Source organism: Trichoderma atroviride, chromosome 7, assembly GCF_020647795.1.
Source record: "Trichoderma atroviride chromosome 7, complete sequence".
In the NCBI taxonomy this organism is placed as follows: Eukaryota; Fungi; Ascomycota; class Sordariomycetes; order Hypocreales; family Hypocreaceae; genus Trichoderma; species Trichoderma atroviride.
Window position 1 is genome coordinate 300,617 of NC_089406.1, and position 13,678 is coordinate 314,294.

The window sequence follows — 13,678 nt, forward strand, 5'->3', positions numbered from 1 at the left end:
TTGCATAGAATGCTCTATATTTCACTAGCGAAGGGGAAGGAATCTCAGCCTCCTGATGCTCTAGTCTTAAATCTGCATCTGTTAATGCTGTGGCCATGGATATTACGCGTGGCGTTGAGTGAGGATGTGATGGCCGGGACTCCTGCGGTTCATGGTGTGTTTGGCAGCCTCTTGCTAGACAATCGCCAAGCCATGAACAAACTTCTCTTGGGCCGCTCGGTTGATGTGTTCTAAAGTCTTCTCTTACGCTGCTGCAACCTGTCCTGCAAAGCCTGTTGGCGCCACTTTTCGATGCCCCAGGGCCTTTGATAATGGAATTATTATGCGGTTGTTAATATGGCACGACATTCGGTTTGGCGAGGCCTTGTCTCTATGCCGTTTTTGCCCAGGAAAAAGTCCGTACATACGCATGCGATGAATCTCTTTATCCGTCGAACGAGTACCTCGCCCAGCAGATTACCGGGAAGATTTATAGATTCCCTTGCAGCCTCAGCAGCCTTGTGCTTGGGATGTTGCCGCAGCTTGCTTCTACTCGTAGATGCGGTTTCAGCCGATACCTCTCACGTTTTGACAACTGCTGAAGCTGCCGTTTGGCGGGATGATCGGCAACGAGGCTTTTCAGGGGTCTCACTGTCTCCATCTCTTGGCTCGCTAATTTGTCGTGACGCCGCGAGATATCATCTTCCACCGTTGTAACGAAGGGCAAAAGTCCGCGCCTCTGATGAGAGGATTGCGTTCGAAAATGGAAGGCCGGAAGGAATGCCTTTGAGGAGATACGCTTGATGCACTTGAGCTGCGACATGGGTGCGCCGTTGCCACAAAGGGCAAAAGTCAATACTTGTAATAAGAGGATTGCCTTCTTGTTTTGAGTTGAGGGATGGTCGTGACGCGGCGAGAGTGATTTATGCCGTTGCCATAGGGCAAAGGTCCGTACTTCTAACACAAGGATCGCGTTTTTGTTGGGCCGAGCAGCGAGAGAAGGCGGAAAGGATCCGTCTAGAATTTCATAGAACGAGCCGGCTGTCTTGGACGCGCTGGCAATGGCATTTATATGCTGGCAAAGATTTTGAGAAGAAGTCGGGATTTGAATATGCGTTTGGAGAGCTTAGGGGATTATGAAGCAGGACTGTGAAGCACGAGGTACATGCACATGGGTACCAAGGCGCTTATACCTTGGTACTGGTAGTAAATCAGGACCGGATAATGTGCTCTTGGCCATGGCAGCATAAAGGACCAATTCACTGGCGGCGGGCAGTGGATCTTGGAAATTCATGAGACGAAATAGAAACTCAAGGAAGCCGCTTCACTTGTTAGGCTTTGCAAATCATGCTCGCCCTCTTTCTCACCGCGTAATGAATGTAGCCAAGTCTTCCAATAGAATGGAAACGCTAAGAGAAACGTCATATTATCTGCACAGGTATATATAGATAGGTACGTGCTGCTATCTTAGTAGGAGGAAGCTATTAGGCGATGTCATAGAGAACGAAGAAGCACCGCGTGGATTTGCATCTTCATATAGTTCCAAAGAGCAAATCTCTTACCGTGAAAACACAGCCTCCATGTATTCTTTGGATTAAAGGTTTTCTTAGCTTCGTGGCCGAGGCATCACCTAAGTACTAGCTGCTCCTACTGCTCCTACTGCTACGACAAATACACGTGGGTGCTACATAATTTTTCGTTTGTTTTTCTGTCATCTTGTAAATTATAGGTGTGTACTTCTCCTCTACGTCGCTTCTCACTAAAGATGGCATATTCCCGCATAATGCTCGGATGAGACCTTGAATAAGGGCGGGAGGAGGCTGTCCCTTTGTCTTCTGCGCCTCTGCTGAGCGCGCCTCCTTACTCGGAACTTGAGCACCATTCTTGACGGCTTCAACATTCTTCTTGTTTTTGGAGTCATTTCTCTACATCGCTTGCTGTATCTTTGAACTTGGTAATTACTCTTTTAACATGAGGCCAGGCCTTCTAAGCCGCCCCTTGCAACTCGCACTGCAATGTCTATCGCTTTCTGCGCTTCATCGCCTCTTCGGTCAAAACTTGCGCTCAACTTTTCCTTCCTTTGCACTCAACACTGTCGTTTCAACTGGATGACGTCGCTAGACGGAAATGACTCTGCAGCCCTGTTGCCGAGACCTACATTACCCGACACAGTAGAAAGCTATTTGATGCCGTCACCATGACTGTCAATAAAATTTACGGTCAAAACTAACAATTGAGGGACTGTATATCCTTCCTTCTTGTGACTCCATCGCTAGTTGTAATGATGCGGCTGACTGGAATGTTGCACGCGATATTGACGAAGATGATGAGAGGATAATCCCAAAAAGTCAGTAGAGAGGTAGTAGATGCCCGACTCGGTCAGACTCAGAGGTATTTACAAACGGGAGCACGTGGGCGGTGAGCTCAACAAGAGCGGAATTGTTGTTTGGAGATAGAATTACTACAAATTTTAATCATATCCGCGGCTTGAGCCACCGTCCAATGAGGCCTCGTCCAGGTCCTAAATAAACCGACGCCTCATCACCAGAGGCTTTTGCAAGGATCTCGGCTCCGTATTTGCGCTGGGACTCTCGACTGGAATATGCACGCAAGCAACTGGAAGTCACGCCGTTTTCGTTATTCCCCACTGAACCCGTGGACAGACGCGCCTAGGGCTTAATCGATTGCCATAGCACATCAACTTGTAAATTAGAGATCATGAATTTGAGGGCTTCTTTTCCGGTCCAGACAAACTTGTTCGGCCGCTCTTGTATGAACGGAACCACCACTTTATGGCAAAACTCATGTAAGCCATTTCTTTGGCACATAGTCTCCTGGATCATCTCGAAGCCCCCTGTTTAAAGAATAAGAGTAAAATAAACTCTGCAAAGCAGGGAGAATATTTTACCGGTTTAGAGAGAATGGAATGTTTTAAGGAAAGCGAAAATTGTTTTGAAAAGGCGATGGAAGGATTTGCAGAGAGGTTTGTTTTAGAACAACAGTAATCTAAACAAGATGTTATCCTCCTTGTCAATATTGTCTTGGTATTCCATGTTGGCTTGGTGGCCGACTTCGACCCTCGAGTACAAGTTGTCTCCGTGGTGCAGCATCTGCGGTGATGCATGTACAGGCAAATGCAATGGTATTCAACCATGCTAATGGATTGAAGGATGAGACGAAAGGCTGTGACATTAAATGTATGAACTTGAAGCTCTCCTTGCGCTTGGTTGAGGAGCAATAAATGCCAGCTTGGAACAAGGAAAATGGTCCAACAACAGAGCTATCCCGCTGCCGAGAAAGAGCTCGCGGAGGAACGAGTTGGGAGACTTCTTCTTGTTGCCGAATTGCTCGCTGCGGGAGTCGTTCTGGCGCTTGGCAGAATCGAACTTGTGCGCAGCAACGGTAAAGATGGGCGGGCGGGTGGTCCAGCAGGAGAAGAATTTAGTGAGGGACTGGGAGAAGAGGATGAAGGGGGGTACGGTTAGAGAGGAGAGGTCGCTGTTAAAGAAGGCAATTGACTATTGGAGTTGTTAGAGATGGTGATGTTGAAAGGTGATTTTGCGGTTTGGGTGTGGTTTAGGATTATTTACCTTGAGGAAGGCTGACTAGCTTCCGCTGTTTGTTGCGTCCGCTATTACTATCTAGCGATGCTGTTGTTCTAGTTGTTTTAGTTAGTAGTAAGGAAGATTAGTGAGGGGAGAAGTGTAGAAGAATTGCATAAAAGATGATGAAATTCACGGGGAGTAGAGGTAAAACTTTAGGAGTTGATGATGTAACGCCGAAGGGATAAAGGAAAAAAGAATATGTAGTAAGTTACATTACTAAAAGGAACACTGAAAGTTTATCAAAGGGAGACAAGGTTAATAGAAGAAGAAGTCTATCCAAAGAGGCAACCCAAGAAGATTGAAATCTGAAAAAAGGGACCGAGGGAACAAGGAGGAATGGACTGGGAGGGGAGGATGCCATTAGAGGGCAAAGAAGAGAGCCAGCAGCGTCAGCGATGAGAGAATGGTACACATCAAGCCTGCCCCTGCTAAGCCCAACTTTCAAGGCATCTCAAACACAGGTCGCGAATAGCAAAAGTTGATGCACATCACCTCGTGGACGTCCCCAACCTCGAGCCGCCCAAGACCGTCAACTAGGAAGTCCATCCCACACATCCCATCCACCAAGTCCCTACCAGCTCGCCCAGTTCTAGGACCACGGTGTCCGTCAGTGCAGTCTGGTCGTTTGAACGTGAGTCAAGGCGCCCGAGGAGCCGTTGCAGCAGTACATGGCCAACGATCTTGTCTGAGAGCTGCTGCTGCTGCTTCTGCTCTCTTCGGCGGTAATTCTTCTTTCGCCGCTGTCTGTTTGGCTATACAGCGAGCCGCAATTAGTTCCCATGATCCAAAACGACGAGATCTCCTCAACTTACACGAACTCACCTCTTTAGTGGAGGCGTAGGAGGGGCCGGAGCCGAAGCTGGAGCTCCAATTGCGGCAGCATCAAGTTGGTTGGGCTATACAGCAAGTCATGATTAGTTTCTCCAAGTTCATCCAATGGCATTACATGGAAACTCACGCGAATCCCCCAGCTGTGGGGAGGCTGCCGCTGGTGCGATGGCACTGGGGCGCAGAGGGAGCGAGGGAGGCGCGGGAGATGGCGTCTTGTACGGGACACTGGTTGAATGATGAGTATTAAGTCGATGATTTGCGGTATTCGGGAAACAAATATACAAAAGATTGTGGAGAGAGAGCGCGTAGAAGAAATCATTGCCTGGACGCATGTGCGGTGTTGAACGCGAACGAGGGGAAGAGCGCTGAACCATGGCGTTGATAGCGATTAGATAGGCCCCTAAGATACATCTCCTGGACCTGAAGAATATGGCGCTCAATGGATCGGATTGCTGGGATTGGATATAGAGGTATTGAGCACCTGCAGTTATCTATACACCTTGTCGCAACTTACATCTTACATATACTATTAGTGCTCTGAGTTATAGCGTCTTTCAGCGCACTAGCCACTGGAATGCGCTGCGTAATGCGCAATCCTCAATGTGATCGCAATACGTTTCAACTCGGGTGAGATATCACGCCATTTTGTATAAAATATATTTTTATATATAGATACCTAACTATTACGGAAGCCAATATACAAGTTATTGCTTCTATACCTAGAGTAGCTTCACCGATTCGTAATTCGACGTTCGATTTAAGCAAATCCTGAACTAATCACAAAGCTCACATCATCGTTGTATAGACCGGTAGCATCAAAGGTATCAACGCCACCGTTGCTTGCAATGTACAGATCATTGTCATAATGTCTGAAGTATCTCGTAGGGTAGCTCCATGACCGAATTGAATTGCCCTGGCCGTTGAGACCTGCCTGCGGACAAAATGTAGCATCTTCATTAAACTGCTTGCTGCCATCGCTGGCATTCACCTGAAGGCCGAAATTGTAATGCCTTATGTAACTTCCGGGAGTATCAACAGACTCAAACGAAAAGCAGGCACTGTTTCCAAGCCCGGCGTGGACGACCCAGCTAGCCTGCTGCTTGAGAGCAGTGGCGCTGGAGGATGACACAACTTGTGTATTCACAGTGGAGCCGGTATGAGCGATGTAGCGAGTTGTGCAGCAAGACGTAGTTGCACGCAGGGAGATGTGAGAGCCGACAGAGAGAGCTGGGCCGCTTGTCAAAGAGGTTGTGGCGTACTTGGCGGCCACGATGTTTGCCTGCACTGAGTTTTCAGTAGCATCAGATGGATAGCCAGAGGTCATGACACCTTCATAGAAGGTACCTTGAGCAGAATTCGAATTATCCCCGCCAATCCCTAAAATAATAGCACCTTCTTTGCTCATAGGGTTGTATCCAGAGGCGCTTGGGCGTACGCCGCTGTAGTACGTCGACAACGAGCCAGAAGCGGCGTTACCACCGCGAAGGGCCCATTGGTTAGGCTCACCCTTCAGAGCTGTTGTAACAAATCGGTACGAGATCGATGGATCTGCAGCATTGTTCTTTGGGTTGGCTCCGCTGAACAGACCGTTCTCTATTTCACGTTGTCAATATCACGCTGTTAATATCACGAGAATCGGTTGACGTGTATAAAGACATACCGAGGTCCGCCATGAACCATGGCCCACTACCGCTTCCTGTGCCCCAAACATTACAATTGCCGTAGTATATGGCTTCCATGTGGCCGTTGCCGGTATCGCGAGAGCTAGTCTCCGCGTTACCATAGTCAAAGCAACTAGTTTAAAAAGTCAGCACAGCTTCAGCTAAACAAGCATAACTTCAACTAAATGGCAAAGGATAGACCAACCATGCGCCATTATAATGAGATCCATCCAATACTGCATAAACGCCCTCCGCCGCGTCGCCTTTGGCAGTGCCTGAAGCAGCGTTGTTTCTGTACCCTGTGCCTGGGGAGATGAACACGCCATATGCTTTTTGCCCGTTCAGTGTAACTGGAGCTCCAATCGCACTGGCAAGGTTATCATATCCCCCAGAGTCGGGTCCGTTGAAGCCGCCAGGAGGTGCCTGGGTGAGATGGTTGCCCCGGCCAGACTGATCGTAGATGATTGTAATAAGACAAGTTGTGCCAGCGCAGAAAGAGTCTTGGGTGGCAGCATTGGCCACCCCTCCAGCAGAAAGCGGCGCAATGTTGGTCGTGGCATTGTCAGAGCCGCGTTTCACCTGGTAGAGAGAGCCGCTGTAAGAACTGTAGAGGGCACGAGTGGTGCTGTGTGCTGCGACACAAGGAGTGCCCCCTGAAGAGTAAATATCACAGGGCCCAGCGGCTACTAGAGAGCCTGTGGCCAGAAGAGCCAAGGCGAGCGCATGGGCTCGGTGAGGGATTGTTTGAGAGACCATTATGAGTGTATGCCAGTATTAGCTGCTCTATGTATCACAACAACAGAGAATTCGAACTATCAATTGGCGTGAAGTATTAGAAGCTGCACTGCAATGGAAATGATTCCAACCTCGAACCTATGTTGGGTCGAATTAGGCTTTTTATACTTGCCATTCAGTCTACCAAGACGCTTGTTTTGGGGTTGCATATGAAGCATAAGACGAATTTCCTCCAATAGCAAAAGACATGACCTATTACTCAATGAATGCTACCTACCAATAAACCGGCTGTTTAAAGCAGCCTAAATATTCCTGTTAAAATATGTCGTGATGTTGCTCTTCGACTCTGATGTTTAGCTCCTCATAAGCCTTGGAGCTGTTCTGTTTAACTCGCGGCGGGTATTTTTCTGGTAGTATATTTACCCCAGATGTGGAGGTGGAATATGCGCACCAATTAGCGGCACGCAAGCAACCGTCAATGATTTGATCTGCAGAGTACAGCAGCGAATCCGGGTGATATAGAGATATATTATTCTTATTCTATTTGATGTCAAGCTCTATCAGGTAATAATTCCCAAATGCTGGTTAAAAGGCTGCAAAGTCGTCTGATTGCAATGGCTAGTGTGGCTATTAGTTGTCTTCTTCTCCGCCCTACTCTAATAAGGAACCAAGTAGACAAGGATTCGACATCATGCAGACATCATTTCGTACATAACAGTGCTCCAAAGCCTATAGTCCATATACTAGTAGAAATACACTGATCCGCACCAATGACTAAATCACACTGCGTGCTATATATTTGAATACCTTCTCTGGCCATCCTCACATTCTTACTTAGTCCAAGCCTCGGCTTTAATGATGAATATGTATTGCTCTTGGTTCCACCAGGTATCACTGTGAATAACTCGGAAGCATAAAAACATAGGTTCATTTAATCAGGATCTGGGAAGGGAGAGGAAAGTTCGACACCGGATAAATGTTTAAGCACCTCTAGAGTAAGAAATGTTTATTATATTGAGAGTAACATAAATCGATCTCCACCTTGAATATCGCAGAGATACTTGATATCTCTTTATCATATGTGCCATTAGTATATCTTAAAACAAGTGCTGGTTATACTTGAGTAAAAGAGAGTCGGAAATATTGAGAAGTGGGAGAAGAGAAAAGGATATAGCTGAGGATATATACATATTATGAAGCCTTGGGGGGGGGGGGGAAGGGGGGGGTTAGAAAACAAGGATTTTGTTGAGGCTCCTGGGACCTTCTGAGATACGTAATGTTTAGGCGCTCATGAATTTAGTATAGCTCTTGATGAGTTTCAAAATGGCACAATTATATCATAAGGAGACGGATGAGGCCAACTTGAGTCAGCGCCAAGTTATGGGGTTTATACAGTGAATTTAGAAGGTAATAACATATTACTCAATATTTCACATGAATACTACAAAACTTAATATTATAACTTTCTTCGCCAAATATCCCTACCGTGATATTGAAATTACTTAATAACAAAAACAAACGCATTTTCTTTACTTGCTTTCCGTCAATGTCACTGTTCCAGAAACTCAGAATACTGCTACTGCTACTGCTACTGCTACTGCTACTGCTACTGCTTTGAAGTGTACGTATATAGCAATTAAGTGATTGCATATGTGGACTGACTGCTTTGACGAGCGATAGCTGAAATGCTGGAAAACAGAATTGGGATAGGATAACTTTTCTTTTTGCAAATTGCTCTCGTTGGTAGAGCCAAGACAAGAATGCAAAAGTGACAACGATCTCAGAGCACGCATTTCGGATTAATATCAGCCCTGCTGTTAGTACATCTGCTCCAAAATGGGAGGCTTTAAAGGTCTACTATCGTGACCATAGTGTCAGATACCAGCAAGGGTCACAGAGGCAGCAAAACGCCCGATAGCAGAAAGGGGACACATTAATCACAACGCACACGCTTGTTATCTTGTACTATCCATAGACAAATGGACTTTGGTATTAATTATTTACAGCTTCCTATATACACGCCATTCTAGCAATGGCTACAATCTTGACGACTCAGATTTTAACAGTACTCGCAAGCTCCCTCAGGGCAGTAACTATAAGGCAGTTAGCACGTTGTTCATCATGATAGACTAGTGAATACATACCCGTGGTTGCAGGTGAAGCTGCAAAGACCGTCGTAGGCTGAGGGCTCACCAGCGACAGGGCAGCCGTTGCGGCCATTCGTCGCTGGTGGCGTTGAGGGGCCAAAGCCGGTGCAGACACAAGGGCCGGGCGGGCAGTATCCGAACCTAATATTGTGAGTTCTAGATGACCAAAATCAGATGAAGAGTATTTCTTACGAGCAAGCAAATTGGCACAGGCCAGTGAAGTTTCCAGACTCGCCGTCAGCCACAGTTCCGGCATTGCAGTTGGTAGGAGTGGGAGAGCTGCCACCACCACCGTTGTTAACGGTGCTTGTGGGCGGGTTTGTTCCCAGAGAAGGCGTAGGCTTGCAAGTCGTGACCTGCAGTCCGGCGGTCAACTGAGCGAGACCATCCGGAGGGAGGGGGTCAGAGGCGCCAGCAGGGAGAGTGCCGACATAGGCGTTGAAGTTGTAAAGACCGCAAGTGCAGACAGCAGTGATGTCCATCAGCGAGGTTCCAGACAACACGCTGGCGCCGTTACGGGTCAGGGTGAAAGTCTGCTGACCAAGGGCAGCGTTCACGGTGAAGATGTTGGCGCCTGCACCGGCGTTGAAAGTCTGGGAGTTGCTACCAGACTTGATGGTGATGGAACCGGCAGACTTGAGAAGGGTAACAACGTAGACGGTATCACTCAAAGTCTGGTAACCGTCAGGACGGCCCAGGGAATCGGTAGAGTCGCAGTTGAGGCTGTTCAAGTTTCGGCGGTACCAGTAAATGACCTGATCCTGGGTGATGTAGTTGGCGACGTTGGTATCACCGTTCTTGTAAGCGGCGATGAAAGGCTTGGAGAGATCCAGCCAGCCATCGTGAGGCATGTCATTGGCCCACCTGGGAGAATTGAGTCAGTAAATCATCGATTAGTTATTTGGGGAATATAGAAATTACTTTGAGCTGCCGTCGTCAGAGTGTTCGGAACTAAGAGGTCCAACGTAGTGGGACTCGCCGTAATCGTTCCAAGTGACAATCTCGACCATGGGGAAGCCCTGCTGAATGACCTCGTTCCAGCGAGTGAAGAGAAGATCACCAGAGGGGAAGACCCAGTTCTTGCTCGAGAAGTGGGTGTTGAACCAGGGAGCGACAGGAGCGAGGTAGGTCTTTCCGTTAAGCCAGCTCTCATAAGCAGCATCGTTTTCAGCAACAGTGACGTTGACGCCGTTGGAAGGAGCTCGGTTGTTGCCATTGCTGTCCCAAGCCTATTGAAAATTTAGCACCATTTCTACTTATACGCGGCGGCCAATGAAGGCGATAAATACTCACACCCCAGCTCAGAGCGCCGTCAATGGTAGAAGTATCGGTGTTGGGGTGGAAGTTGGGAACAAAGTAGACGTTGGAGCCGGCACCGGAGCGGATAGCATTAACATCGACTCCGTCGCCAATGAAGGACGAGGCAAAGGGTCGGCCATTGACTTGGAGCTGGGCAGACTGGCCAGCGTATTGAGCAATCTTCTGGCCTACACCGGTGCCGTCGGAGGTCTGCCAGTAGCTAAAGTCGAAGGAAATGAAGACCTTCATGCCATTGTTGGCAGCAGACTGATAGGCAAAGCCGAGCTGAGTATCAGTGTAAGAGTCAGTGCCAATGTTCAAGGCAAAGGCGTCAATGCCATAGGCCTTGGCACGCTGCATATCAGCATCATAGTCGCTGGCGCTGGTACGCTGTCCAACAATGCCAATCTACGGAGAATGTTAGTTAACTCGTATGCAAAATAGCATTTTAACAAGTAACCAACCATGAAATGGGCAAAGACCAGACGGTTGCCAGAAGCAGCACGCTCTTCCAGAGATCGGACCTCGATCTCGGCGTTGACCAGGGAGGACAAGGCTGCGGCGACGGCGAAGGCGGTCAGGCCGACGCGGCGGAAAGCTCCTGCAATCGACTTCATCGTGAATGTGCCAAAGAGGTGACTGCGAGAAAGCCGCTTGACATGATCAAGTCTCTTTCTTCTTCCTGGGCTTCATCCTACTCTTATATATCTGCTACAATATCCGACACCCGACGAGGGTGAGATTCTCATCCTCTCAGAATAGCTTCTATGCCTATGGATAGTAAACTTGGCGAATAGGCTGACGAAAGGGGCAGGAGTTTGTGGGAATATCGTGCAGCCCCCTATCGTTTTAGGAAGCTGGAATATGCCACTGGGTCGGTCCGAAGGAGATTTGCGGGCTGAGTTTGCTGGGACACAGTCATCCTGCTGGTAGCGGCCTAGTGTACGGAGTAAATTAATGGCGGCCTATTAGGCCCGCTGTTACCTAACCCCAGGGCCACAAACTGCGTTCAAGTTTGAGGATTCAAAGCCGATGCCGAAGAGCTGGTTATTAAACGCGGGATCGGCGGAGCCTTGCAGGGATACCTTCTCTGAGCTGATTACTAGTATGCTATATGATTGCAGGAGCTGTCCCTTGCAATTTGCCGCCATTTGTTTCTTCCGTTTTGAAACATTGACATTGTCTTTCATATCTTGGAGTCTTGAAATCCAAAAATTTCAGCTCACCATTCTTCTTCATATTGCCAATAGCTACTAAATCTAGACACTTTCAATACTGCTAAGCGCATGCAATCGACCGAGCAGATTCCACCAAGGCCTGCAGTTCAAAATCTCGGCAACTCCTTCCATAACATCACATCTCCGTGTCTCCACAAATTGTTCCTACTGCCGTGCAGAGGATTCCCGTAGACTGGTGCCAGCGCAGCTAGCTAACCTATTTCCGAACAATCTCGCTCAATAAGAATTTAGCAATACAACTCAATGACCACCGTGAGGACCTAGAACGATCCGTCCATTGCCAAAATGCAACTCGTGATACTTTCAATGGTGTAAACTAAGTTTATTAGTTACTCGGCATTCATGTCGCCTCTCAGTTACTTGGTGTTAAGCCAGTGTCAGCTGTTTTCTAACAGAGAAGTCAAAAAGCTTCAACCAGCAACCAAATTTGAGCGCGTAGTTTATCAAGCAAGGTTATAGCTATTAGAAACAGGTGCCAAGTAAGACGCTAATACGGAGACAACTGTGAGTGACCAAGCAAAAGAACAATACCGTCGTACGATTCGTATACACTCCTACAGGTCTTGAAATTTTTTATAGTAATATCAGGCATAATAATACGCCCCAATGTAGTTAGAGCTGCGCAGAATCGAACCAACACTACGGACGATTTATATGCATTCGCCAGGATGCGCGCGCTCGCTCCGCTTGTAGGCTCAGAGAATGTAAATTTGCGGGCAGTGAATGTGAGTAAAGATGGAGGGCTGTGATCTTGCAAAAGCTACCTCTTTGGGTTCATCAGGCTTCGGGCCGTCGCAAAAGCTTTATTGATTGGACCAAGCGGATTTTTAATATTCTTCCCGTCCAGACATGTGTCTCATGAGATGAGAAACAAATGGCCAATGGAGCCACGCTCTGCATTATTGAATACGAATAGGAATTGCAACGCTGAGTTTTGCAATACCCCTGCTCTAGGCAGAAGTTAAAGCAGGATCACAGATGCATACCGCTTGCTTGGCAATGTTTATTGACAAGGCCAGAGTCGGGAGGATTACGGAATCGGATCGGAAATGTCGGCGGAAAAGCCATACGTAAAGATGCTAAAAGACGTCTTGTCCCATTCAGGAATCTTGCATTGAATGTTGTAGCTTCGAATAGGTCTTACTGCCTAGCTGGCAGTGTTACTGCTGTACGTATGACTATTTCTGCTAGATATTGCGAGGTATGTATCCGTACCTAGCTGTCTGTTGGTAGACCCACTCCAAGCCTGTCTTGATTACATCTATAATCGGGGGCGATTTCGCGCGATTGGTGGAATACGATAACCGGATATAAGATGCCAAGTCGAAACACCAGCTAGCAGCATCGTGTACTCCGAATGGGGTAAAATTCGCACGGGACCGTGAAATGATAAACCTTGTAGCATGAGCATATCTCTTGTCGTGTTCAGTTGTGCTGATTGCCTCTCGTAGATAGCATATAAAGTCAGTGCAATGTACACGCGCTGGCATAAGCAAAATATTTTTGTTATTTAGTGTCTTAGTTCTGCGTTTGCTGGAGTAATTCCTCATAGCCATCATGAACAGCTGACGCAGATGATGTAAGTAATCAATATTGATGCTTACATGGGTACTATATCGGGAAATCCATGCGTCGAAACATAATACGGAACATCTTCCTCTCTAGAATCTTTCTCGCTTCACCAATGCGTATTAGCACTATTCAGCTGACTCGGCAGCTTCCTCTGGCAGACTAGCTCAAGGTTGCAATTCTTTCGAAAAATTCCGACCATCAATACGCAGCATGCCAGTACGCTAAGCCGCACGGGATTTATAGATTGGATTATGCATATTCTGCAGATACCAAAGAGCGTGCCAAGCATTATCCGATCTAGAAGCGTTAAAAACGATGATCTACAGGGCTCCTAGCATCTCGAATTCAACTCTCGGGTTTGAGGTTTCGTTTTATGCAGTGCCATGTGACGAAAGTCAAATGCCTTCTTATAATATAATTAATACCCATAGCTTCTTTGGAATGTCAATCGAGAGCCCAACAGCCATACACTGGACTTTACCCCAGCTCTAGAGCTCAATCACTTTTAAGATGAATAAGATGAATAAGTGCCGGTGAAATCGCAGTTGCTGCTGGTTCCATAAGCAGGGTAATAAACATGTTTGCTTATTCTCGTACAAGTAAAACGGCTG

General features: G+C 47.4%; 3 protein-coding genes across 3 annotated transcripts; all 3 read right to left on the reverse strand.

The window, feature by feature from the left end:
- Positions 1-3,170: 3,170 nt before the first annotated feature.
- Positions 3,171-4,789, reverse strand: TrAtP1_012088 (uncharacterized protein; the record flags this gene model as incomplete). The annotated part of the gene is made up of 5 exons (XM_066115385.1): positions 3,171-3,497; positions 4,160-4,328; positions 4,407-4,480; positions 4,543-4,640; positions 4,762-4,789. 5 exons carry the CDS (start codon positions 4,787-4,789, stop codon positions 3,171-3,173), a joined length of 696 nt encoding a protein of 231 aa, XP_065971483.1.
- A 383-nt stretch (positions 4,790-5,172) lies between these two features.
- TrAtP1_012089 (uncharacterized protein) lies at positions 5,173-6,832 on the reverse strand (the record flags this gene model as incomplete). Its single annotated transcript, XM_014090460.2, has 3 exons — positions 5,173-6,008; positions 6,076-6,209; positions 6,282-6,832. 3 exons carry the CDS (start codon positions 6,830-6,832, stop codon positions 5,173-5,175), a joined length of 1,521 nt encoding a protein of 506 aa, XP_013945935.2.
- Positions 6,833-8,766: 1,934 nt separating this feature from the next.
- On the reverse strand, positions 8,767-11,155 carry TrAtP1_012090 (uncharacterized protein). Its single transcript, XM_014090459.2, has 6 exons — positions 10,722-11,155; positions 10,252-10,665; positions 9,880-10,187; positions 9,151-9,822; positions 8,956-9,099; positions 8,767-8,904 (listed from the first exon to the last, which is right to left on the reverse strand). Exons 1-6 carry the CDS (start codon positions 10,872-10,874, stop codon positions 8,871-8,873), a joined length of 1,725 nt encoding a protein of 574 aa, XP_013945934.1. The 5' UTR covers positions 10,875-11,155; the 3' UTR covers positions 8,767-8,870.
- Positions 11,156-13,678: the final 2,523 nt, after the last annotated feature.

Excerpts from the sequence above, each read along its gene's own strand:
- TrAtP1_012090 (XM_014090459.2), bottom strand. The coding sequence starts at position 10,874 with ATGAAGTCGATTGCAGGAGCTTTCCGCCGCGTCGGCCTGACCGCCTTC. Across the intron at positions 10,666-10,721 it reads TGGTCTTTGCCCATTTCATG|ATTGGCATTGTTGGACAGCG; the intron begins GTTGGTTACTTG and ends CATTCTCCGTAG. Across the intron at positions 10,188-10,251 it reads ACGGCGCTCTGAGCTGGGGT|GCTTGGGACAGCAATGGCAA; the intron begins GTGAGTATTTAT and ends AATTTTCAATAG.